Source organism: Elephantulus edwardii, unplaced genomic scaffold (assembly GCF_000299155.1).
Source record: "Elephantulus edwardii isolate Elephantulus edwardi_28Jun2011 unplaced genomic scaffold, EleEdw1.0 scaffold00186, whole genome shotgun sequence".
NCBI lineage: Eukaryota > Metazoa > Chordata > Mammalia > Macroscelidea > Macroscelididae > Elephantulus > Elephantulus edwardii.
Genome location: NW_006399936.1, coordinates 3,764,796 through 3,792,502, shown reverse-complemented (window position 1 = coordinate 3,792,502; position 27,707 = coordinate 3,764,796). Strand labels below are relative to the sequence as shown.

At 45.6% G+C, this 27,707-nt stretch overlaps 1 protein-coding gene across 1 annotated transcript in view; it reads left to right on the top strand.

The window, feature by feature from the left end:
* Window positions 1-26,919, top strand: part of LOC102870200 (chromosome unknown open reading frame, human C16orf82) — a 52,225-nt gene extending 25,306 nt beyond the window's left edge. Inside the window, exon 4 of the mRNA XM_006896635.1 lies at window positions 26,755-26,919. Within this exon, the coding sequence (XP_006896697.1) occupies window positions 26,755-26,919 (165 nt within the window). The remainder of the gene's footprint in view (window positions 1-26,754) is intronic.
* Window positions 26,920-27,707: the final 788 nt, after the last annotated feature.

Here is a 27,707-nt window from a genome sequence, read left to right as displayed (position 1 = left end):
AAGAGGGGAGGGACTATTAGTACTATAAAAAATAATTACCAGGAGTGAAATGCATCTTTCTGGATTCAGAGCCCACCCTTTGCAACTCTTCGATACTGTGAAAGACTAGAACACACGGAGTTCTCCACAGAAACAACAACTTTCTTCCACAACTGAGAGAGAGCCTCAGCCGTCCCCTGAAGCTGGACTTTATGAAGAGGAAGGTGCCGTTAAGATGTAGGGGAGACGCTTCAACAACCTGTGTAATGCAGACGCCACGATATGGCTTGCTGAAAGAGAGGAGGACTTGAGGCACTTCCTGCCAAAGATCGAGGACTACAACTTTCACTATGGATTCCACTTCAACATCCTCACAATCGGGCCAACAGGAACATCGTGAGAAAAGGTAGAAACTGCCAGTTGTCTGTTCTTACTTGGATCCACAATCAACAATCTTGGTACCAGTAGTCAGGAAATCAAAAGACCTATGGCAGCCCAGATGTCCAACCGCAAACTAAAAGACTGAGAAGTTGTGGTCCAGTCACACAATGGAACGCTACACGGCACGCAGGAGCAAGGATTTTGTAAATTACTACCTGACTTGGGAAGGACTGGACAGCATTATGCTGAGTGAACCAACACAGTCCCAGAAGGGCAATACTGTATAAAACCATTAAAGTAGAATGAGGATGAGAATCCAAGGCCAGAGGGAGGGTAGAAATGTCGTTGTTGTTGTTGTTGTTGTTGTTATGTGCCGTCGAGTTGCTTGCGACTCATAGCGACCCTATGTACAGCGGCCCTAAACTCTGCTCTGTCCTGTGCCAATTGCACTGTCTCTGACACACGCCCGATTACCCATCACTGAATCAATCCACCTCATAGACGGCCTTCCTCTCCTGCGCTGTCCCTCCACCCTCCCAAGCTTGATGTCCCTCTCCAGGGACGGGTCCCTCCTTACAACATGCCCAAAGTATGTTAGACGGAGCCTCAGAATCCTTGCCTCCAAGGAGCACCCCGGTTTAATCCTCTCCAGGATTGTTTTCCTAGCAATCCATGGTACATTCAACACTCTTCTCCAGCACCACAGAGCTCAAAGGCATCAATTCTCCTTCTATCCTCCTTAGTCATTGCCCAATTCTCTGATGCATAACAAGTGATTGTAAAGACCATGGCCTATATCAGACTCACCCTAGTCTCCAGAGAGACACCATTGCTCTTCAGTACTTTGGAGAGGTCCCTAACAGCAGACTTTCCCATCGCAATACATCTTTTAATTTCCTGGCTACTGGTGCCAAGAGTGTTGACTGTGGAACCAAGCAAGCTAGGGTAGAAGGAAATGAGAAGAATCTTTTGTGAAAAACAATGTATTCAAACTTTGTAAATAAATCAGAATAATTTTAAAAAAAAAAAGACTCGTTGCATTGCTGAAGAGCAGTTCAGTGCTGAAGAGCAAGGATGTCTTAATTTTCAATTATTTGCTATATATCTGAGAGTTGGACACTGAAAAAAGATGACTGAAAAGGAATGATGACGCTGACTCAGCTGTCTGGATCCCTTCACTGCTCTGTGACTCAGTTCCCTTCTAGATAAAGTGAATGGCGCTACTGGATCCACATGGCTCCAAAGCTCAGAACAGGATCTGATGAACGGTGCATCCAAAGCAGCTGGCATGAAGCAGTGCTTAGCGAGCATTTCTCAGCTATGATTGTGCCCTGGAACATCTGAGAACCGAAACCACCCCCAGGGATTCTGACCTCGTTGGGCTGAGGCGCACTTGGGTGTAGAGATAGTGAACTCCCTGACTGATTCTAATGTGCAGCCAGGGCTCTTAGAAGCCTCTGTCTTTTTCATTCCTTCTCAGCTAGCTCTATTCTTGGAGAGGGCTTCCTGGTTCTTTATTTTGATCACTTGTTTGCACCATCTTTTCCTGGTCCTTTAGTTGCTTTAAGGTTGTCTGCTGTCTCTAAGACATTTTGGAGCTTTGGATTAGGCGTTGATTTGTTTAAGCTTGGGTTCTCTCTCTCTTTCTCTCTCTCTCTCTCGTTCTTTCTCTTTCTCTGGCTTTGTTTGATACGTCCATGTGGGTGGGGCAGGCACCCCACTTTGTGTCCCTTGTTTGACAACACCTGTCTCTAGGCAGATGAAGTCACTGGTGAAAGTGCAGGTTCCACTCTTGTTTACTCATCAGGAAGAGGAGATGCAGGCGGGGATGCACGTGTCCCGCACCACCTGTCAGTGACTCCTTGATGGAGGAGCAAGTGATGGTCTTCACCCTCCCTTAGGTGGGGTGGCAGGTGGTAGGTGTGGTGTGTGTGGCTAACTACTGGATGAGAAATGTCTGCCTCCTGTTGGATGAAGCAGATCAGAAACAAACGGAAGGAAGGAAGGAAGGAAGGAAGGAAGGAAGGAAGGAAGGAAGGAAGGAAGGAAGGAAGGAAGGAAGGAGAGCATAAGTGGTGGGGAAATGGGCAAATATAGAGAAAGAAGAGGAAGAGGGAAAGAAAAAGGACAAAGTGGGAAAAGAAGGAGTGGTCACCCCACACTCCTACAATGGTGTTGTCCACCTGGCTAGTGGTGGGTGGATGACACACAGTTCGAGGCAGTGCGTGCCCACGTGCATGCAGGAGACGGGCATGCAGTCCACGTGTGCACAGCCCATCGACACTGGAGGCCAAGGGCACACAGTTCACGTTCCAGGAGTGCACACCCTGTGCGTCACATGGGCACCAGATGCATGTGGTATGATCTGCAGGAGTGCAGCTCCATGAATCTGGGGCCTGGTGTGTCAGCTGGGTTCTAGTGCAGAGAAGTGGTGTCAGTAAACAGAAGAGCAGGAGAGGGGCGGCCCTGGCCCTCAGGTCGTGGAAGGCCTCCTGGATTGCGGGCAGGTGCATTGCAGAAAGTGGAAGCAGGCATTTCTTTGTTTGCTGATCACCGGTGTGGGTCCAGTGCACTTCTGAATGGGTGCAGCTAACTATCCAGTTCTTGCCCCACATCGATCAAGGGAGGTGCTACTCAGAGTCAATGTATTCGACTACCACCCATAGCTCAAAACCTTTATCCAGGCCCTCAACCGTAAGCGCTCTCGCGCTCGCTCTCTCTCTCTCTCTCTCTCCTGGCTCCCTCCTAGCTCCCTACCCAATCGATGTTCAATCAGCACGTGGGATTATCCTCTGCATCTGCCAGCCCTGGTTTCCCAGGGGTCTGTGGGGGAGCCGTGGGGTGGGGCATGTCCCTGGCTGCCTTCTCCCCTCCTCCCTGCTGACCAGCCCCTCACTAGCTTTCCCGTCCCTCTCCTCAGCTCCATGGTTCTTCTCTTCACACGTCGCCACCTGACACTTTTATTTCTTTCCCCGAGTCTACTTTATTCACGGTTTGTCTCCTCACTGACTCCACGACAGCAGGGGTTTTTCTTCCCTTTTGTTCAGTGACTAGAACACGACCTCACATTTAGTAGGAGAATTCTGTATTTGTTGGCAGAATGAATTAGGAAATGAGTAGCGGCCAGAGTTGGGCTCTCGTGTCTCTTTTCTTTGTTGTTAGCTGTCCTTGACTCTGATTCACAATGACCTTCTCTGCGGCAGAGGGAGATGAGGGCCCTGTCTGTCCCCCTGCAGCTCCTGGTCCAATCCTTCCCCCAGAGAACATCCTTCACCCTTGTGGGCCCTCCCCTGCACCACAGCCTTCCTTCTGACATGTCCGAAGCCAGCAAGTGAAATGTTACTCCACTGTGATCCGAAGGGTTTCATTGGTTAATTTTCAGATATATGTTGCCAGGCTTTTCTTCCTAGCCTTAAATCTGGAAACTCTTCTAAGAATGGTAAACTGTGAGTAAAATGCTCTGTGGCATTTTAAATACTGGTGACATCCCTTCCAGCATCACAACATGCAACAACTCAACAGAGGGATGGGGCAACCCTTAGAGGAGTTGTTGTTGTTGTTGTTGTTGTTAAGTGCCGTCGAGGCGTAGACATCTCATAGTGACCCTATGAACGAAAGAGCTGAACACTTGTATAATTTTCATCATTTCTCTAAGTTTATAGAGTTTCCAGAGACAAGCTATTTCAGAAGTGGATGCCACGCCTGCTTCCAAGTATGTTTTAATCTGGGAGCTCCATCAAATACTGTCCACCAAAGGCACTGTGCCCAAGGGCAAGCCTGCGCACACAAAAAACAACTCTTCAATAATAAAAACAAATATCCTAGTGTAATAAAGGGAGTACTGGTGGCCTAGCGGTAAGAAACTGCACTGCGATTGCAAAGGCACACAGTTCAAATCCACCAGCTGCTCTACAGGAGAAGGATGGGCAGTCTCCTCCCGTGTGGTCAACTGCCTCTGAAAACCTGCTAGAGGGTCAGCTATGTGTTGATTCCAACTCGAAGGTACACAACCACAACAACCATAATACAGTATTTTGAAACCTCAAAACTAATGGCAAAAAAATAGTGCACAAAATAGAAGCATTTTAAATAAAGATTGGATTGGTAAAAGTTTTGTGGCCACATGTATTAGAGCCTAAGTGGAGGGAAAAATCAATAATACTGATCTTGTCATTATTTTAAACGCTTTTATTTTGTTTATGGTGAGTGTTTTTATATGAATTTTTATTTTAAAAAAATACCATTTATCAATTTCTGCTTCAGAGAAGATAAAGCAGATTTTTACCTCACCCTCCTACTAAGCACTGCTTGGAATGCCGGGATACAGAAAACTATCACAGAGGGAACAAGAATGCAAACAGAAACCTGTACCCCATGCTCTTCACAGCTCTGTTTATTATAGACCAGGGGGAAAGGACAGAGGAATCGGGAAACAAAACGTGATACATACACACAATGGGATACTACTCGGTCATGAAGAGAAATGAAGTCTTGCCGCCTGCCACGAGCTGGACAAGCCTTGAAAATATTATGCGGAGCAAAATGAGTCTCAAAAAAGACAAGTACGGTGCGATTCCACTAGTATGAAACTGAGAGACAGCTAATGTGGCCCAGTGGTAAGGAGATGCACTATCAACCTAAAGGCACACAGTTCAAATCCACCAGCGACTCCGTGGAAGAAAGATGGGCAATCTCTTCCCGTGTGATTGACAGCCTCTGAAAACCTGCTGGAGGGTCAGCTGTGAATCGGTTCTGATTTGACAGCACACAACAACATAGAGACTGAAGCTAGAGAGGTTCCCAGGGGTTGGAGGGAGGAGGCGAGAGAGAGGCACAGCTTATCCAGTACTGAGTGTTTTGTTAACCAAAACCCATTGCTGTTGCGCTGGACCCGCCTCATAGCTGACCCTCCGGTGGGTGAAGGCTCTAATTTGCACAGGAGATTGTCCATCTTCCTGCTGAGGAGCCACCGGTGGATTCAAACCGTCAGAGATGGGCCATCTTTGTTTGGGTTAACAAAACAACTCCATAGGAACTACACCATCAGATATTTTTTCATTTGTTAATGATCTAATCTATTTTGTTAATGTTGTGGTGTTGTTGTTGTTTTGTACCATCAAGTCAGAATCATGTTAATGTTGTGGTGTTGTTGTTGTTTTGTACCATCAAGTCAGAATCAACCCATAGCCGACCCTCCAGTGGCTTTTCAGAGGCAATTAAGTTAATCACACTGGAGGAGATTGCCCATCCTTCTCCCGCAAAGCTGCTGGTGGATTCAAACCGCCTGCCTTTGGGATTGCAGTGCAGCTTCTTACCATTAGGGCCACCAGAGCTCCTTATAGTGGTGAAATAATTTGGAAAAGGATGATGGCAATGGCTGTATACTAGGATAAATATCATCAGTGACATTGAAACCATGTTTTTAAGAACAAACTCATTGCTATCGAGTCAGAACCAACTCATAGCTGACCTACCCACCCAATTGGTTTTCAGCTGTTAATTGCATGGGCGTTGCCCATGTTTTTCCTGGAGCTGATTTGAAAAGCCCTCCTTTGGACTAGCAACTCAACTCCCTATCCACTAGGCCACCAGAGCTGCTCCCTCAGTGTAAATACAGCACATGTGAAGATTGTTGAATTGACAAATGTTTTGTTGTGTATATATACTTTTATCACAATTTAAAAAAAAACAACAAAATCATAATTCTCCGAAAGCAGGAGGGAAGATGGAAGAACTGCTGTGGTGTCAGGACTCGAGGGACAGCAGGGCTGTGAGTTTCTTGAATTTTCTTTTTGCCTCTGCTGTCCCAGGCTTGGAACCGAAGATGCCAGCAACCCGGAAGCATCAAAAGACACAGACAAAGAAGCTCCAACAAAAGCAGACTCTCTCTTTTCAAAAGAACAGAGAAGAGGAAGCCTAGAAGAAAGAAAACTTTCAGACAATAACCCCTCTATAACCTGCCCAAAGTCACAGAAAGAAACTGTGACCCCCTCACGGCCACACCCGCAAAGGCAGAGAGGAGACTAGACTCCCTGCCCTCTCCAGGCTGAAACAAGACACTCAACCCTCTCACCCAGCTGGTATCAGAGAAGGTCAAACAGAAAACTTCATTCTTCCTGAGCAGTAACAAGCCCCGGCTCCCAACCCCACCTTCCCCAACCTGCTCCAATGCATTAACACAGGAGAAAGTTGGGCTCACACTCAGCAGTAAAAAGACAATTCTTACTTAGAACCTTCATACAATAAAGAATGGCAGCATCTCTCTGTGGTGTCGGTGAAGACCAAGAGAGAAGCAGTAAAAAAGCAATTTTGTTCACAGTTTCAGTTTGCTTGGCTCCACAGGCAACACTCTTGGCACCAGCAGCCGGGAAATTAAAAGGCACATTGCCATGGGGAAAGTCTGCTGTTAGGGACCTCTCCAAGGTACTGAAGAGCAATGGTGTCTCTCTGGAGACTAAGGTGCGCCTGATACAGGCCATGGTCTTTGCAATCACTTGTTATGCATCAGAGAGTTGGACAATGGCTAGGGAGGAGAGAAGGAGAATTGATGACTTTGAGCTGTGGTGCTAGAGAAGGGTGTTGAGGGTACCATGGACTGCCAGGAAAACAAACAGATTCATCCTGGAGAGGGTTAAACCAGTCTGCTCCTTGGAGGCAAGGATTCAGAGGCTCCGTCTAACATACTTTGGACATGTTGTAAGGAGGGACCGGTCCTTGGAAAGGGACATCATGCTTGGGAGGGTGGAGGGACAGCGCAGGAGAGGAAGGCCCCTCAATGAGATGGATTGATTCAGTGACTGGGGTAATTAGGATTGGTGTATCAGAGACAATGCGATTGCCACAGGACAGAGCAGAGTTTAGGGCTGTTGCACACAAGGTCATTATGAGTCGCCTGTGACTTGATGGCACATAACAACAAATAACAACATCCTTCCCAGGGTGCTCTGGTGGCTTAGTGGTAAGAAACTGAGCTGCCAATTCAAAGGCATGTGGTTCAAATCGACCAGCTGTTCTGAGGGAGAAAGATGGGCAATCTCCGCTCAGTTCTGACTCAGTGGTATGTAACAGCAACCACGTGGTCCCACTCTGCTCCAGCGACGTAGGTAACAGGAGGAGTCACACTCCCAGCCCCGTCCAGCATCAGCAAGGAGCCTACCCTCACTTGTCAGCAACGAGGCATTGGTAGAATTTTCTCCTTTCATGCAGGAGACCTAGATTCAATTTCTCCAGTCAGTGCGCCTTTCTGCACAGCTACCACTTATCTGTCATTGGAAGCTTGCTATCATGTCAAACACGCTTTATCAAAGTTCCAAACTGAGATGGACCAGGAAGGAAAAGCTTGCTGATACACTTCTGTAAGGGTTAAGATTATATGTCCACTTGACCATGATCCTCAGGTTTGACATTTATTAAATTACATAATGTGGCAGTTATGAAATGATATCTTTATTTCCCACCACGTGGTCTGCTGTGATCAGGCTTGATTCGCTGTAAGAGAATCTGGGTTGTCTACAACACACTTAATTTGGTCACCATCCTAATCTGATGTAAGGGGAGTCTCTTCAGAGATATGACCTGCACCAAATACATAGATGGACTTTCTGGCCAAGCTCTCTTTTTACTTGATCTGGTTCCTGCATCTTACTTGTCACCAAAGTTCTTTGGACGTGAGCCAGCAGTCTGTCATGTTGCCTGTCAACATCGGATGTGTCAGCCCCTGAAGCCCACAGTTTCTGTCCTTTCATGGACAAATCTTGAGTTCCTCGGCCTTTACAGCCAGCACTCTGCCTTCAAACCTGCTAAATCCTGGTTTTGTCAGCTTGCACAGCTATGTGCGTCAACAAAAGCCTCTAGCTCAATATCTGACACACAAACTTGGGACATGCCAGCCTTTACTAGCATGTGAGCCATTTCCTTGAGAGAAATCTGTCACTGTCCGTTTGCCGGCAAGGAGCAGTGACGCTTTGATGGTGGTGTGACAGTGACACACCACTCCGGGAGCGCTGCAGAGCGTCCACTCAACTTTATTGGGGGTTATAGTGCGCTTATATACTGGTGAATAAACAGGAAGACAGGATGGGGTGGATTTGTAGATGTGGAGTATGTGGATTGGACCTGAGAAGCTCATCCCAGTACAGACCACTCCCAGCTCAAAAGATTCAGCAGCCATCTTTCCAGGTGGTGAGTTTTTTCAAACCAGCACAGCCAAACACAGGAGTTTTCTCTATCCCATATTAAGGGCTGATGGGTCAGAAAGGCTTGGATTTATCCAGAGCTAGGTGATCTGCCCTGGCCAGAGGTCCCCTCATCCTCCCCTACATTTCCCAACAGAAATCTCCTTCTCCTTCTCATTCTTGCTCTCACACTAACTCTTACTCTGCTTTCATTTCAAGAATCTAGCCTAAGATAATTTCCTACAATCAGCGAATGTGAAACAGTCTGATCCGTAACCAATCCCAGGCACAACACAGGCCTGGCCGTGTTTAGCTCTGCAGAGCATGAAGCTTCCATGAGTTGAGGGGCTGGGTCAGCAGCAGCGAACAGCAACCCTTTCACATCTTGCTGAGGTGGCATCATATCCAGAGTCTCCTCACATGATATAAAAATGTCAAGGTTTCAATGGAAAATTATCCATCATCACAATATCAAATGAATCAAATGAACGGATAATTAATGAATGCCACCACTATGATGACAGAGCTTTTTATAATACAGTGGAGATTTTGAATCAGTCTCCATAAGAAGGCTTCTATGCACCATTAAAATATGCTTGAAACAAAATTAGTAAATATTAAGTCTGGGGGAGAGAGGAGACAGAAATATTAAGGATGATATTTATGGTATAAAGAAGCAACATATAAAAATGTTAACAAAGAAAACAAATTAAATGAAAAATGCAGTGAATGGGCTCAATAACAGAAAGGAAGAGGCAGGGAAAAATTAGCAAATTGAAAGTAAAAACTACCCAGTTCAAACAACATAGAGAAAATAGACTGGGAGGGAGGGAAACAAACAGGATCATAGAAGCCAGCAAGGCTGTAACAAAAGACTTAACTCTCTGTGTTATCAGAGACCCAAGAAGACAAGAAGAAGAGTGAGGCTGAAAAATACTTGAAGAAATATGGTTGGAAGCATCCTAAATGTACTAAAGGACATAAACCTATATATTCAAGATGTTGTTGTTGTTGTTGTTATGTGCCGTCGAGTCGCCTGCGACTCATAGCGACCCTATGTACAACAGCCCTAAACTCCGCTCTGTCCTGTGCCAATCGCACTGTCTCTGACACTCCCATCCCAATTATCCCAGTCACTGAATCAATCCACCTCATAGAGGGCCTTCCTCTCCTGCGCCATCCCTCCACCCTCCCAAGCATGATGTCCCTCTCCAAGGACCGGTCTCTCCTCACTACATGTCCAAAGTAAGTTAGACGGAGCCTCAGAATCCTTGCCTCCAAGGAGCCACCCGGTTTAACCCTCTCCAGGACAAATCTATTTGTTTTCCTAGCAGTCCATGGTATTCTCAGTACTCTTCTCCAGCACCATAGCTCAAAGGCATCAGTTCTCCTTCTATCCTCCTTGGTCATTGTCCAACTCTCTGATGCATAACAGGTGATTGCGAAGACCAAGAAGCTGAGCAAATCCCAAACAGGGTAGTGTCTAATAAGAAGACAAGACAAGACACTTCACAGCTCACAAAGCAAGACAAAAATATAAAAAAAGGTTATCAGTCAAGAAAAGAAGTCCATTTAAGAAGCACTGAACTCTGTTAAGGATAATGGGAAAATCTGGAAATGGATCATAATGGTCCAACAACATGACAAATCTAATTAATGCCATTGAATCACATGGGTTGAAATGGCAAATAGATATGTGTGTGTGTGTGTGTGTGTGTGTGTGTGCGTGCTCCAAGGTGTTTATGTTATTGTGTTTGAGATTAACATTCTTTTAGGTGGTACAGCACTGATCTGTCAATTTGCTGTTCTAAGGTAACTTGGGGTTGCTGTGATGCTGAACCCTGTACCACTGGCGTTCAAATGCCATAATGGTTACCCATGGTGGACAGTGTTTAGTGGAGCTTCCAGCTTAAAACAGACTTGGAAGCAGGAGTGGCATCCTCTTCCTAAACCACATGCCTCTGAAAACTTGGTAAATTTAGAAAAATGACGGTAGTTATAAAATAGGTTTCAGGTCTTTTTTCATAGGGTCGCTATGAGTCGACGGCACTTAACAACACATATTTGAATTGTTGGAGAAGAATACTGAATTATCACCTGCACTGCCAAAGAGTAAGTCTGCCTTGGACAAAGTGGAACCATAGTGCTCCTTAGAGACAAGAATGGTGAAACTATCTCATACATGTTCAGCATGTTATCCACAGCAATGAGAGAGTGGGTAGGCCTAGTGGCAAGAAGCTGAGCTGCAATCCTGACAGCAGCTGCAGCCACCAGCCGCTCTGTGGAAGAAGGATGGGTAATCTCCTCCTGTGCGATTAACTGCCTCTGAAAACCCACCGGAGGGTCAGCTGTGGGTCAGTGTGGGTTTACACCATGGTAAACAACGTTTGTATTCATGTTGTTATTGTTGTGTGCCATTAAATTGGAACCAACTCGTAGCTGACCCTTCAGGAGGTTCTCAGAGACTTTAAATTGCAACAGAGGAAATTGCCCATCTTTCTCTCACAGAGCAGCTAGCGGATTTGAACCGCATGCCTCCGGATCGACAGCACAACTTCTTAGCATGAGGCCATTCTTTTAAATAACTAAAGATACAGATAGTGGTGAGAGAAAAAACACCTAGTTTATGATCTTAAAACCATTTGCATTTCAGAAGCCACATTGTCTAAACTCTTAGAAAAGTATTAATCCAATACTATCCAGTGCAAAAGTCTTTGGGAAAGACAGGGAATCAAAACATTTTCAAATGAAGGAAGCCTAAGAGAATCTGTGAGCAGCAGTCTTTAAAAGTGGCTGAAAGAGTTATCTAAACAGATAAAAAAGAATAAACAAGGAAACAGACCATCAGGACGGAAAAAAAGAGTTAAAACGTGGGTAAATGTAAGACAGTTTCTTCTACATTATGGTCCATGATTAATAAAAAAAATTGTAGCATCCAGTGGGTTTCTAAGTGCATGGAGAGGAAATATTTAAGGTATGTCTACAACAAAGCAAGAAGATAAAAGGATGTAAAGGGAAAAAGCTTTCTATCACTCAAATTGGTAAAACGTTAGTATCAGTAAACTGAAAAAAATGATGTATTTATTTATAATGTAAAATCCAGAGAATAACCACTAAAAAAGACCATGCAAAGAAAGTACACTTAAATATACTATATATGAATCTAAATGGAATTCTAAAAATTGCTCAAGTAACCTTTAAGAAGACTTTTTTTTCAATAAAGGAAAAATTAACAACATTAGAAACAAACACACACACACACACACACACACACACGAAAAGGATATTATCAAATATCCCATGGACTGCCAGAAGAACAAATAGGTCTCAGAAACATTTCAGCCCCAATGCTCCTTAGAGGCAAGAATTACAAGGTTTCATCTCATATACTTTGAGCATGTTGTTAGGAGAGGCTGCATCTTGAAAAGAAACATCATGCTTGGAAAAGTGGAGGGTCCACAAAAGAGAGAAAGACTTTCAATGAGGCGGACTGACCTAATGACTGGAGCAATAGGCTCAAGTGTGTCAGAGATGATGAAAATGGCCCAGGAGAGGACAGGGTTCAGATCCACTGTCCACAGGGTCACCGTGAGTCATATTCAACTCAACAGCACCTAGCAACAACAACTACAATATATTCTCTAAGGAAATTCACTTCACACGTAATAGAACCATTAAGATGAGGGTAAAAAAAATAGAAAATATTATGCAAAAATAAACAGAAGCAGTAAGGAATATCTATATGCTCTGGCATCTAACAACAAGAACATTAGTTCTGGTGACATAGTCATTAGGGAGTCGCACTATTAACCCAAAGCCCACATCTTTCCACCCCAGGAGAAAGATACTCAATTTCCTCCTGTTGCATTTGTACCCTTAGAAACCCAGTGGAGGGTTCTAATTAAATAGCACTGAATTTGAGGCTTCCGAGTTAAATTAATATCAAGGAGCTCTGGTGGTGCTATTCCACTACCTTGAATATACCCTGAGAAAATGAGAACTGAGGCACAAACTGAGATTTATACACCAATGTTCATAGCAGCATTATTCACCATCGCAAGAACATGGAAACAGCCCAGATGTCCAACCACAAATGAATGGATTGAGAAATTATGGTACGTTCACACAATGGAATACTGTGCAGCACGCAAGAGCAATGATTTTGTAAACTATTACCTAACTTGGGAGGGACTGGAGAGCATTCGGCTGAGTGGACTGAGTCCCACAAGGATAAATATTGTATAAAACCACTATTGTAGAATGAGTCTAAGGATCCAAGAGGGGTGGGAGAAGGTGGAAGCAGAGGGATAAGGATGTGTGGGGGAAGGGGATTAATTATTGGGTTGTACAATTTTATGGGTGGAGGGTAAGGGAAATTGAAAGAATTTGTTCTTGAAAACAATGTATTCAAATTTTATAAATAAACTAGAAGTGGGGGGTGGGGGTGAAGAGCTCTGGTGGCACCAAAAGTATCAGTGGTTCAAACCTCCCAGCCACTCCGTGACCAAAAAGTAAGGTAGTCTGTTTCCATAAAGATTTACAGCTTCAGGAACCAATCCTGCATGCAATTCTTCTTTGTGCTATAAGGTAGCTGTGAGTCAGAATCAACTTGATGGGAGAAGCCTGTTTTCTAATAGCATAGCTGTTATTGTTAGGTGCCAACCAGATGGACTGACATCAGTGACTCCTGCAATGGGCTCAAGTGTGTCAAAGGTTGTGAAGTTGACACAGGATAGGACAAGGTTTGTATCTGTTGTCCACAAGGTCACTAGCGGTGATATTTCACGTCACAACAAACGACAACGTAGCAGCCCTCGGAATATCAGATGTGAACCACAGATCTGAATCCTGCTCTATCCTGTGCATCTTCACCTCCCTGATACACGAGTCCGTTGCTACAGTCACTGTGTCAATCCATCTTGTTGAGGGTCTTCTTCTCTCTCACTGACCCCCCTCCTTTCCAAGTGTGATGTCTTTTTCCAAGGACTGGCCCCTGGCGCTTCCTAACAACATGTTGTAAGTACAGGAGACGAGTTTCAGCCTCCTTGCCTCTACGGAGCACCTTGGCTGTCCTTCCTCCAAGACATTTCTGTTTGTTCTTTTGGCAGTCCATGGGTTGTTCAGAATATCAGATAAAGGAGATTTCAGAGCAAAACAAATCACCAGACACAGAAAAGGATATCATAGGATAAAAGGGTCAATTCACTAAAAAGATGCAACAATCCTGAACGTGTATGCACAAAACAGAATGGTAAAATATGTGCTCCCAGCATGATAAATGTAATTAATGCCAGTGAATTACACATGTAAAAAGTATTGCCATGGAAAATGCGCTGTCATATATTTTTATGGCACTACAAAATGTCTGCAGTGATAACTGATAGATCTTAAAGGAAAAATAAATAAATTCTCAATTATCGTTTGAAACTGCACAGAAGATCAGCAAGGACACAGAAACACCAAACAACTCTATCAACCAACAGGATTTGATTGACATTTATAGAACACTCAATCCCACAATGACAAAATGCACATTCTTTTCAAGTACCCACACAACTTACCAAAATAGGCCCTATCCTAAGCCATAAAACAAATTTCCATGAATTTGAAAGACCAAAAATCCCAGCGAGTGTTCTCAGGCCACAATGAAATCAATCCCGAAATCAATAACACAGGAAATACAAAAAGATCCCCAAACAGGTGAAAGCAAAAGCTCACATTCCAAATAATCCGGAGGTCAGGAAAGCTGTCTCAAGGGTCATTTAAAAATACAATGACCTCAACTGAAAACACAATATAACAAAATTTATGGGACACAGCTAACAGAGTGCTGAGAGGAAAATTTATATCACTAACTGCTCACATAAGAAAAGAGCAAATGCCTTAAAACCATTGTCTAAACTGTGACTTCAGGAAAATTTTTTAAAAATAATAGCAAGATCTAGGCCACAGAAAGCAGAAAATTGCTAACATTTAAAACATACAAACTAAAGAGAAATATCAGTGAAACAAATTTTTTTACTTTGAAAAGATCAATAAAATAATACATCTTTGGGAAGATTGACAGAGAGAAGACAAAGATTACCAATATTAAAAATAAAATAAAGGAATATCACTACAAACCCTTCAGACACTTAAAAGATTATTTTAAAAAAATGCTCTCAGCACTCTCCAGATAGACATTTGGAAAATTGGGTGAAATAAGCCAATTCCTTAACAAAGCACAAACTACCAGCTGATCCATGTGAGAAAGACGGGCAATCTCCCCGAGTGTATTTAGTGCCTCTGAAAACCCCTGGAGGGTCTGCTATGGGTTGATTCCAACTCAGTGGTACATAATAACAACAACCACAACTCACACCATATGCAACATGCCATGGCATAAATTGTACAGAGCTACACTTCTTGCCAAAAAGCTGTGCCTCTGTGGCAATTCGAATTCACCAGGTCCACAGGAGAAAGAGGACCAGTCCCCTGTCATCCTGTTGTGCATGTTAAAGCCTCCAAAACTATGCATTGGCTCCAACTCAATGGTAATGAGAGAGAGATTGAATTTGTACTTAAATTTTTCAAATAAAAATTCTCCAGGTCCAAGGAGCGTCACTGGATAATTCTACCCAGTGTTTAAAGAAGAATTTACACCAATTCCTTAAAATATCTTCTAGAAAAAAAGGAGAGGAATACTTTCCAATTTATCTTACAAAGCTAGTAGTATTGAGATACCAAAATTAAAGACAATACAATAAAGAAAGCTATAGAATAATTAAATGTTGCAAAATTAAAGAACACTGAAAATAGATCATTTAAAAACAAATAGGTACCTAAAAGGAAAAGCAATAAATCTAAGCGCTGATTTCTCAGCAAAAATTTCTCTCAAGCAGGCAAGAAGGCAATGTGATCACATATAAATAAACAGAGAAAAATGTCAACTTGAGAATTGCATACCTAACAAAATTGTCCAACAAATAAAATGATGAAATTAGAACATTTCCAGATAAACAGAAATTAAACAAATTTATGAAGACTGTACCAGCCCAACAAGAAACACTAAAGAAGATTTTTTTGTCCAGAGAACTAGACATCAGACAACAGCTTGCAATTACCAGGCACAAAAACTCATCAAGAAAATTACAGGATCCAACTATTTCAACTAAGTGCAGTGGACAACATACAAAAAGGTTCAACACACAAAAATCAGTTTAATTCCTCTGCAAACAGATCTCTAATAAGAAATTTGGGGGGGAAGGGTGGGAGGGAGAAAAGTGCAACAATGAATGAATAAACGGAAATCCAGAATTTCTGTAAATGTTCATTAAAATTAATAAAAAAATAAATTAAAAAAATTGGAAGAGTTACTTCCTGATAAGAAAAAATATTTCACGTATACAATAGCTACCCAAAAGTTGAAATACTTAGGAATTCATCAAACCAGAGATACGAAAGACTTATAAAAAAAATACAAAATATTACTACAACGAATCAAAGAAGCTTACAGCAGTGGAAGAATTACAACATTTCGGGATAGGAATAAAAAGACTACCAAATATAATCCAAAAATGTGCAATGAACAGAGTATAAACAATTAGGAACGTCCAAAAATTAAATCAGTATATGCATCAAAATATTTCTTCTAAAGAGTAAAAACAGGACTGACAGGTTGGGGGGAAAATACTTAGCAATGACATTTCCAACAAGGACTAATATCTAAAATACATAGACAATCAAACTCCATATCTCAGCAAGAAATAATCAACCAAATACAAAATAAGAAACATGCATGAAAAGACACTTCATTCGAATAGTCAACAAACACATGGAGAAATGCTTAAGATCATTAGCCATTGTTGTTGTTATGTGCCTGTTGTTATGTTGTCGAGTCGCCTGCAACTCATAGCGACCCTATGTACAACAGCTCTAAAGCCTGCCCTGTCCTGAGCCAGTCTCATTGACACACCTACCCCCAATGCCCCAGTCACTGTATCAATCCATCTCATCCCGGGTCTTCCTCTCCTGCACTGCCCTTCTACCCTTTGAAGCATAATGTCCTTGAAGGACCTGTCCCTCCTAGCCACGTGCCCAAAATATGTGAGACAGAGCTTCAAAATCATAGCCATCAAGAAGAAACTTGGTTTCACCCTCTCCAAGACAGACCTATTTGTTATCTTGGTGGTCCATGGTGTGTTCAAGACGCTTCTTCAGTACCACAACTCAAAGGCATCAATTCTTCTGTCATGCTTAGTCATTGTCCAGCTCTCTGATGAGTAATTGCAAAAAAATTTGTGAGTAATTGCAAAGATCATGGCCTAGATTAGGCTCACCTGCAACCGCAAAGGAACATGGTTCAAATTCACCACCTGCTCCATGGGAGAAGAAGATGCAATCTCCTCCCACAAAGTTTACTGCCTCTGAAAACACACTGGAGGGTTAGCTATGAGTTGATTTCGCCTCCACAGCACATAATAACAACAACAACAACAGTCAGTGCTATAGAAACACTGTGGCCTGTGATGCCTGTCATTAGAAATGGCCAGGAAAGTAGCAAGTGGCCCTTCTCACTGCTGTTCCAAGCCTTCATGGCAGCACATTATTTTATTTTTCTTGACAGTTACACACACTCGGTGTTACTCAACTCCTCGCAAACTGTTATCAATTAAACAGCTAACTATATTAATGTGGCACGGCTTTAGCAGTATACTGGGCCTTAATCAGGTTTACAGGAAATGTGTTTCACAGACCACAGAAACTCCAAAGGTAGAAAGTGCAGGTCACTTGAGTCGGCTTGGGGACAGCCCTGGGTTCCAGGCCAGCTGACCTGAGAAGGAACTTCCATATAAAGCGAGACATCAGATCTAGAGCCAAATGTTGGGAAACTGAGTCAGGATTACCAAAGGAACGAACTGTCTTAGGACGATCGAAGCCAAATATTTCACCTCTGCTTAGAAGGATGTATCCCTCCTGCTGGGCAAGTGTGGTGGTGAGAGATTTGCAAGCTCACATAAGCAGTGCTTATCCGATCTAACAGGTGCTCCTCAAGAGAAAGGTGGGCAGTCTCCTCATGTGCTGTTTACAGCCTCTCAATAACGAGGGTCAGCTATGAGTCGGTTCTAACTTAACATGAATGAGGGTGAAGCGGGAGAGGGAAGTTCCTTGCAAAAGTGAGGTGGGTGGGTAGTAATAACCACCACAGAGAGCATTTTGTGGCCAGGGGTTTCTGAGGATTGAAGCATTATTCCTCCAGGAAGCTCCTCCCCAGGGTCTAAAGCATCAGAGTATGACAGTTGGCATGAGTGTCTTCTGGAATCTCTTTCTCAGCTAAAAAAGCCGAGGATGACTATAATCAAGAGTGCAAGTTCTAGAGTCAGACAGACAGTGACAGAATCCTTGATCTGTCAGTTACCAGCTATGTGGCCTTGGGGAAGGTACTAAGCTTTTCTGGACCTCTGCTTCCTCCGTGGCATCGTGTAATTAATAACAGAAGCTACTTAACAGGCTTAATCATGAGGCTTAAATGCGATGATTGATGTAGTAACACAGGACTCAGAACAAAGTAAACTCTGAATAAATGTCAGTTTGTTCTGAATACTCATTTATTGCTGTCAAGTTGGAGCCAACTCACAGCTGACCCTCCGGCCGATTCTTGCGAGACCGTAAATGGCATGGGAGGAGATTGCCCGCCCTTCTCCCTCGGAGCCTGGTGGACCAGGAACACAATGTCTTACAGACTCCACACTGGATCGCCCTTTGTTCTCAGCAGTGAGCCCTTATCAATAGACACCTGACAGTAAAATAGAAGAAGCACCTGGTAGCAGCAATACCTAGAGCTATCCAGTTTGGATGTTTGTCTAAAGAAATGTTTTCCCTTTTTTTTTTTTTTTGCACAAGCCCACATTAACTGCATCCCATGTATCCAAAGACCTGACAAAGAAGGACTGCAGGAAAATCACTCTCATTCACTGGCTCCCTTGAGGGAGACCGGAGAGTTGTGTCTGCCAGTCATGGGGATTGCCACCAGCCAGCACCTGACTTGCCGGTGCACCTGCTCACAGGCTGTGTCCAGAAGGAGGCACGCGTCTGGGCAGCACGTGTCATAGGGGGAGGTAGTCGTTCTTGTTATGTGTTGCCGTGTCAGAACCAGCCCATAGCTGTCCCTCCAGGGGGTTTTCAGAGGCAGTAAATCGCTTAGAAGGAGACGGCCCACCCTTCTCGCGCAGTGCAGCGGGTGGATTTGGAGGCAAGGAGGCTAGAACCATTGATGTAGATGGACCACCTGGACAAGCGAGGTGCTCTCCTTGCCTTCCCCGGAAGTGAGATGATGCACTGGATACAACCAGCGCCAACCTGCCCCCATTCACTCAGACTGCAGCCTCACCTCTAAGAGCTGGAGTACAATATCTCCACACGCCACGTGCACAGACTTCTGAAATCCCGGGCATTTTTTTTCCTTTTTATTGTGTAGTGAGAAGGCTGTTCGCACTGCCAAGCCAATGGTACGTGGCTCAAATCCACCAACAGCTCTTTGGAAGAAAGACAGACAATCTCTTCCTGTGTGGTTACCAGCCCCTGAAAACCCACAGGAGGGTCAACTATGGGTCAGTTCTAAAGCAACAATACATACAACAGTGCGAAGGCAGAGACTCGGACGCCAATTCAGTCATCTGGACTGCATGTGGAGGGGAGAGGGGACACGTCATTCTTCCATGGGCTTGTCCTATCATGCGTTTGTTGTTGTTGTTGTTGTTGTTGTTGTTGTTGTTGTTGTGTACCATTGAGTGGAAACTGACACATAGCTGAGCCTCCAGCAGGTGTTCAGAGGGAGTAACCCAGACAGGAAGAGACGGCCCATCTTTCTCCTGCAAAACAGCTGGTGAATCAAACCACATTCCTTTGGGTTGGCGGCATAACTCCTCCCCACTTAGCCACCAGAGCTCCCCAGCATGTATTTAATCATCCTTTTTTGTTTGTTTTAAATTTCAAATAACAAGTCCTTCCTGCACATCTCCTCTGAGCCAAGATCCATGCTGGGCATGCTTGTGGTTGTTGACCTGACATTGGTTTGACCCCCAACTCATGGTGACTCCGTGCACATCAAGAATGAAGTTCTGCCTGGTCCGTGAGGGTTGTAGATCCAACCATTGTGACTCACTGCTTCATTTTCACACGAGTCACAACATTTTTTTTTCATAACTCATCTTAGTCTGGAAAGCTCTGCCCGTGAGCAACAGAGTAACACTCAAGCCTGCACTGAGAGACAGATGGTGACTATGCATAAAGTGCGCCAGCGAGAGTTGAACCTGGGTCTCCCACGTGGAAGGCAAGAGCTCTACCACTGAACTACCACTGTCCCTATGCTGGGCATTAAAAACAACAAACCAAAAACACCCAACAACATCAATTGCTGTGAGGTCAATTCCACTCGACAGAAACCCTACAGGACAAAGTCTAACAGCCCTGATAGATTTCCCAAGGTTGTCAGTGGTTACAGAAGCAAACTTCCACCTCCCTCTCCTGCAGAGAAGCTGGTGGATTCAAACTGCTGAGCTTCCAGCTAGGAGGAAGGCTGGGCACAGGAGAGGCCCCAGCCCTGCAGGGCAACCAGTCATTGAAATCAGCAGCAGCTTCTAATGTGGTTGTGCGTGAGCAGGGCAGAAGCAGACCCGCATCTCCAGAAACAAAAGCAGAGGTACAAGGACAACTCTAGTTGTGGGGCCACGATCAGGGGAAGGAAGACTGACTCAGAAGGGGTACAGTCTGTCAGGAGTAGGGTAGGACCAGAGAATGGCATGCCTAGAAGTGGGGCTGTGCTCAGGGCCAGGGCACAGACATTGCCTCTCTTGTTCTATGTGGAATGATTCCATTTCCTTTTCAGTGAGATGCAGCCCTGTAGCTTGCTGTGGCCCAGATGTGTGAGCACAATGGCACCCACCCGTGAGTGGCTGCCTTAGGCTGCCCTCAAAGCGGGTTGGGTTCCTGAGTCAGGGAGGATGGAGCAGAGCCCTCCCCAGACCTACAAGGAACATGACACATGTTGTGGTTGTTATGTGTCACCGAGTCAGATACAATCCCTGTGAAGAAGAGATCTGAACTCTGTCCTGTCCTGTGCCATCCTCATCATCTGACACACACTGCTGCGGTCACTGTGTCCCTCCGTCTCACTTGGGGGTCTTCCTCTCTTTTGTTGACCTTCCCCCTTTTTGCTAGCATGATGTCCCTTTCCAAGAAATATGTTCAAAGTGTGAGCTGTGAGATGAAGCGTCACCATCCTTGCCTCCAAGGAGGGCTCTGGCTGCACCTTCTCCAAGACTTATCAGTTTGTCCACGGACTTATCTAGGAGTCCACGGATATTCACGACTCCAGCACCACCACTCAAAGGCATTGATTCTTCTGTCATCCTTGGTCATGGTCCAGTGGTCAGACTCACATCAAGTGATTAAAAAGACCAGGGCCTGAATGACGTGCACTTTAGTCTTCAAATTGACATCATTGCACTTCAGGACTCTGGAGAGGTCCCTGAGAGCAGACTCGCACAATGCGAGCCAACTTTTGATTTCTTCACTGCTGGTGCCAAGGATGTTGATTATGGATCCAAGCAAGTGGCAGCTGAGACAGCACAAGAGCTCTGTGGTGACAAGCCCCTGGGAGTGAGGCGTGGGTGGTTTGTTACTGCAGCCAGCAGGGACTCTGCTGACGGATGAAGCCAGGGATGGGGCTGAGGCGGAGGCTGAAGCCTGAGCAGTGGGAGTGAAGGTCCAGGGTTCCATGACTCCCTCCCTTCTCTGTTCCACTCCCTAAGCCTGGCCCCCCAGGCGGAGCGGTTGTCTAAGCCAGGACTGCAATCTAGGACCTGACAATAAGGAAGACAGACAGGAGGAGGCTGCAGCTGCCTTCATCTTCATTCCAGGAAATTCACTTGATTTCCCTAGAAAGGGCCTGGAGAGCGCTTTCTGTTTCTCTTTATTACATTCGGAGGATTCCTCATTCCCTCGGTGGGGCCCATGTTTATCCTGAACTCTATCAGCTCCACTGAGCAGCCGTAACCCAGGAGCTGGCTGAAAAAGCATCTGCAGAGAAGTAAGGCAAAGCCAGGTTCCTGGGCACAGAGGAGCGTATGAGGACGAAGCCCACGAGAGGATGCCACGTCCTCCACATCGGCATCCTCCAGGGCATCTAGGCCCCCCGGAAGCAGAAACAGCAGCAAATGCTGCCTCCTGGGATGCACAGAGACCATATTTCAGCAACTCTCAGATGTCATTGATGATGGGATGCATCTTTATGTACCTCTAAGAAGGAAAAAAAATGCTGCCAATTAAACCCAGACCCAGGGCTTTATTATCCCTTAGAATTTTCCTTTTATACATATTCAGAGAGCTCTCTTGGACTTACTCAGACAGAGATGTGTATCCTTTATCACCATTGTGCACACATAAAATGGAAAATATCCATAAACTAAATTGGTTAAGACATCCTGAAAGGTCTTCTCATTCACAGTTTGACTCTTAAGACTGCCTTTTCAACATGGAGCTATTGATGTTTGTGTTTCTTCACACAATACCATCTTCTAGGACATCAACAGAGCAGGTGACGCAACATTTCTTGAAAGCAGGCCTCTGTCACTCTCCGTGAGATTTTTTTTTTCTTTTCTTTCAAGCAGGCACCCAGGCTGCAAGTTTTGATGCCGGCGTATTTTCATCTTGCCAGAAGGTACCAGGGAATGACAACCGTGTCACATTGTCAGGAGGCCCACAGCAATTGCGAGGCCCTGACAAGGCCTGACTGCAGAAATATGGAAACCAAGGCAAGGGAGGGCACACAGCGTGTTACACACGTACGCAGCCCCGGATGGTTGGGGCGTGCATCTCCTGAGGCTCCGGATTGCAACAAATGCAAGAAGAGCGAGCCTGGGTCCATGTGGTCTCTGGTTTGCATTCTGGTTCCAACCGCATCACTGCTTAGGTGTTAAGTGCCCTCGAGTCAGTACTGATTCAGAGCGACCACGTACAGCAGAACGAAGCATGGTCTGTTCCCGTGTCATCACAAGCATGGCTCCATTAGAGCCCCCCTCAAGCAGCCACTGTGTTGCTCCGTCTCATTGAGGGTCTTCCTCTTTCCATCTGCTTTACCAAGCACGATGTCCTTCTCCAGGAACTGGGCCTTCCTGATGAGCACGTCCACATCACATGAAATCTCAGCTTCCTCCCTTCCAAGAACATTCTGGCTCTGTTTCGTCTGAGACAGATTTGTTTGTTCTTCTCAGTGTCCGCAGTACATTCCATTTTCTTCAGCAACAACAAGATTCAAATGTGTCGATTCTTTTTCACTCTTCTCTTAGGTGCCCGGCCTTCGCATGCATATTAACACAAATCCTCTCCCTGGGAGTCCATTCTGACCCCTGCAGACACTCCATGGGTTTTCTGAAGCTGTACATATTCACAGCACACTGCCCATCTTTCTCCCACGAAGCACTTGATGGATTCGAACTGCTCACTTCCTGGCTGGTGACACAGCATATAGCTCACTCTGCCACATGCATATTGTTGTGGTGGTTGTTGGGTGCCTTCGAGGTGGAACCCACAGGGAGCGGACCATCCAGTGGGTTTTCAGAAGTAGTAAATGGAACAGGGGGAGATTTCTTATCCTTCTCTCATGAAGCAGCTGGGGGATTCAAACCGCTCATGTCTTTGGGATTGCATGATAGCTTCTTACCACTAGGCCACCAGGCTCCATTACATGCATATTATTATTGTAAGCCATCGAGTTGGGACTGGCCCATAGCTGACCCCTCCAGAGGGTTTTCAGAGGCAGGAAATCTCACGGGAGGAGATGCCTATCCTTCTCCGGCAGAGCTCCTGGTAGATTTGAACCGCCTGCCTTTGGGACTGCATCGCAGTTTCTTACCACTCAGCCACAGGAGCTGCATTACATTCCTATTAGGCAATTAAAAATACCATGGCTTGGGTCAGGTGCATTTTATTCCCTAAGGTGGTATCTTTGCTTTTTAAAACTTGAGCGAGGTCTTTTGCAGAAGATTTGTCCAATGCATCATTTGATTTCCTGACTGTCGTTTCTATGGGTGTTGATTAATCAAGGTAGACTGGGCTATATACGCTGCAGAACTCCACAATCTCGGTGACTTAGCGCAATAAAAGTTGATTTGTCTTCACAGACATCCGCCGCAGATCAGGATGGTTAACTGCTTAGAGACTGTGGTTCTACCACTGAGCAGAGGCCCCTGCGTTACCACAGAAGAGGAGAAGAAATCACTCAGGGCTTTTCACAGCTCCCGGCTCAAGTCCCAAGCTCCCTTCCACCCTCCTTTTATTGCTTAGATACAATCACTTGGTCCCCCCCCCCCAGGGGCTCTTACCCATCCCCATCTGCTTCTCCTATCTTCCAGCCCTTCAGCATAAGGTTTCTCCCCAGGGGAGACTCAGAAAGGAATGCTCGGTATCTCTGGTAGCTTTGAATTCTGGCCCCAGATCTCCCAGATCCCTGCTGCGTGGCCCTCACTATGTGAAAAGTCCTCTCTGGGGCTCAGTGTCCTCAGCAGGTCTCAGCAGGAGTCCTCAGCTCCAGCGCCAGCAAGGTAGGTGGCTTCTCAGGAGCCCACAGATGCCAGGCTCCGGGGCTTATGTGGAAGAGCTCCTGGTTTCCAAGAGATGATGAAAATCTCCGATATTCTAACTTGAAATATGAGCAACTAATTCTCAGGAAGAAATGAGCTCCGTGTTCACCAGATAAATAACATCCAAGGGTGAAGTTTGGGGCCAGTTTGCCACCTGAAGTACATGCATCTGTGCAGCAAGAGGTAGGGCCCTGCCCCTCTCAATCAACGCTTCTGGGTTCGGTCTCTGTGTCAGGATTGGGGTGGCCCAGCAGTAAGCTATCTCACCCACAGATCCACAGGACAGCTAGAGGGGCTGATCTGGGAAGAGGGGAGGTCAGATTTGTGACCTAGTGGTAAAACATTGCACTGCAATCCCGAAGGAATGCAGTTTGAATCTACCAGCCGCTCCGCAGAAGACAGATGGGTCATCTTTTTCCATGTGATCTACCGCCTCCGATAACATGCTGGAGGGTCAGCTATGGGTGGGTTCTGACTAGACGGTTCAACAACAACACTGTCAGTTAGGAAGCCGCTGGGCTCCTCCACTGGTGTCAGCTGATGTGATTACTAGAAATACTAAGTGCAGAGACATCAACTCAAATGACTACAGCAGTATGGCCTGGGCTACACGACCATGAACTAGAACCAGGCCTTGCTCTCAGGAAGCTCACACGCAAAATGCACACATGCGTGCGCGCACGCACACACACACACACACACACGACTGGAAAGTAGGCAACTGCAATAGAGGATGTGGCATGCCACCTGCCAGAAGATTATGATGGCTCAGAGGAGGGGCACTTTGCCCAGGTGTGAGGCAGTGAGAAGGCTTTTTCCAGGCTCTATAAAGTGTGTCAGGTAAAATTCTGGAGATATAACAGTGTGTCACGTGGAGAAGGCTGAGTCCCAGAGAGGCAGGAGTCTGATAGATGGGGCTGGGGCTGGAGGTAGGGGGGATGACGGGCAGGATCCCTGTCCACGGTCTCTCCATACCCAGGGATGTCTGTGCCCCGGTATACCTCCAGGTAACAGTTGGCAATGGTCAAAAATGATCTACCTGGTGGATCCCTACCCTGGCCACTCATTCAAACAATCTACAGAGCTTTCAGAAGTTGCATGGTGTGGCCAACCAGAACCTCAGAGGTGAGTTACTGGCCTTATTGGTTTTGTTGTTGTTTCATCCAAACTGCTTCTTATTAATTTCAATGCAAGTTTACAGAGACCTAGGATTTCCAGTCATTCATTGTGGCACCTTTCTCCCTGCCCAACTCCCCCAAATCAATCCTCTCCCCAAAAGAAAAAGAAAAACTCTTTCATTGTTATGCAATCCCTCCCCCCAAGTTCACTCCACTATGCAGCCTTCACTCTGGACTTCTGTAATGACAAGAATACCCATTCATATACCCTTCTAAACATCTCTCTCCCTCATCTGTTTCAATGCAATACACATCATTCCTCTCCTCTTTTTCTGTCTTCCCTCAATCCCGATGTCAGTCCCATTTTACAAGAGTGGCCCTATGCATATTTGTCCTTTCGTGACTGAGATATTTCACTCAGCTTAATGTCCTTCAGGGTCACCCCATTTTACATAATATTTCATGAGTTCCTTGTTTTTCAATACAGCCTAATATTCATTCCATTGTGTGAATATACCAGAGCTTCTCTACCCATTCGTTTGTTGATGGGCACTTGGGTTGTTTCCAGCTCTTTGCCATAGTGAACAGAGCTACAATAAATATGGGTGTGCATCTATCTGCTTGGATGGTAGTGATGGTTTCTTTAGGGTAAATTCCTACTGGCCTTACAGTTAATTCCAAGAGACAGCCAAAGCAGCGACCTGGGAGTCAGAGGACTGGATGTTCCCATCATGCACTTAGGTTCCTACTGTGTGCCCCACTAGTGGCTGTTCCATCCTCATAACTTCGCCTTGAGATTAGCCCATCATCTTCATTTTCCTGAGACTTACTTAACTAAGAGTGTGAGGCAGGAGATTTACCTTGATCAGAGAATTCTGGCTGGAGGTGGAATTCTAAACAAATCAGACTGACCCACTCTTAACCAATGGGGTAAGACGATGGAGGGAAGACGGATAGAAGGATGGATGGATGGATGGATGAGAGATGAATGGAAAAGTCGGTGAGTGACGCATAAAGGCATGAATGGAAGACAAGAAGGATGCTAGATGTTGGGCTGGATAGGTCAATGAATGAAGGGAATGGAAAAGGAATAAGAAGAAAAGCAGAAAATAAATGGATGATAAATAGAAGAACATCCGAGAGGAAGGAATAATGAAAGAAGGAAGCAGAGGGTAAAATAGACACGGAAGAAAAGTAGTGCGGAGGGGTGCTGAGGGGATGTAGTTAGGAAAGGTGCCTGCATTAATGAAATAGGAGCCTGGAAAAAAGAGCAATATAGGAAGGAGCTACCGCCCAGGAGGAGCGCTGGTCCAGGGCTGCGGGTGGGAGCGGCAGGTGGGAGAGGTGGGTCCCGGGGGCGATTTCTGGGCCCTGTGCTTGCTCAGGTTGCCTGCACCGCCACAGGCTCTTTCATCCCTTGGCCTCAGATGGGACAGACGTGGTCTGCATACAGGAGGGCCCGCTGATGTGCTGCATCCGCAGGTCCTTGCTGCCCCCCACCGGCGGCTTGCAACACTGCAGCGAGGGCTGCCCCGGGCCCGGGATCCTCCCCTGGCGGCCTCCCTGCAGCCCGCGCCCACTGTGCAATGGGCTCGGCCACCTCCCCAGGCGCACTGCCTAGCAACCGGTCCTAGCAACGGGCCCTAGCAACCGGCCCTTCCCAGGTACGCTTCCCTCCCCGCCGCCAACTCCCCCGCTGCAAACTTCCCAGCCCTGGTCTGCAACCTGCAGCCAGCAAGTAAGGAACCATCTCTCGAAGCTCTTCCCCGCCTCCGTGAAAAAAGATAGGGGGAGGAGATGGGGGAGCAGGAAATGGTTTAAGTTAATTTAAATTGTGTCAGCCGCAGGCAACAGTCCAGGAACAGGTTTTCCTTTTTTTTTTTTTTTTTCCTTCCAAGAATCTTGTGGGAAGGATCAATGGAAGCACTTTGCTGCAGCCCAGCGGTTACTGAAAAGTCACACCAAGCATCTCAGGGAGGAGAGGGCTCTAGTTGGCCCAGGGTGGTGGAACCACTCAGACTGGGTCTAACAAGTCCAGGGGTCCCCAAGGAGCAGTACCTTACAATGCCTAAGGGCTCCCCCTTTGCCAGGCGCTTTGCCTGCAAATAAATCAGACCAAAAATTAAAAAAATTTTAAAAATTAGGGCCAAAACAGGTGGATTCTGATAGAAGGAAACAGAAAGGTACCAGAGAACCTCAAATTCCTAAAAGAAAATTTAAAGTAGATCTACTGGATTGGTTGAGATTCCCAGAGACTGTTGTCCTGATGTCTTTTTCAAACCCAAAACCAAAACGAATCCCCAAGATCACCTCGTGGATAAATTACAAAAGAGCTCACAAAATCCTATCACTGTCCATTTGTGACTAATATCACTCAGCCAGCACACTTTGTCCTAGATTCGTCCATATTGGGCAGTATTTCACAAATTCTTGGT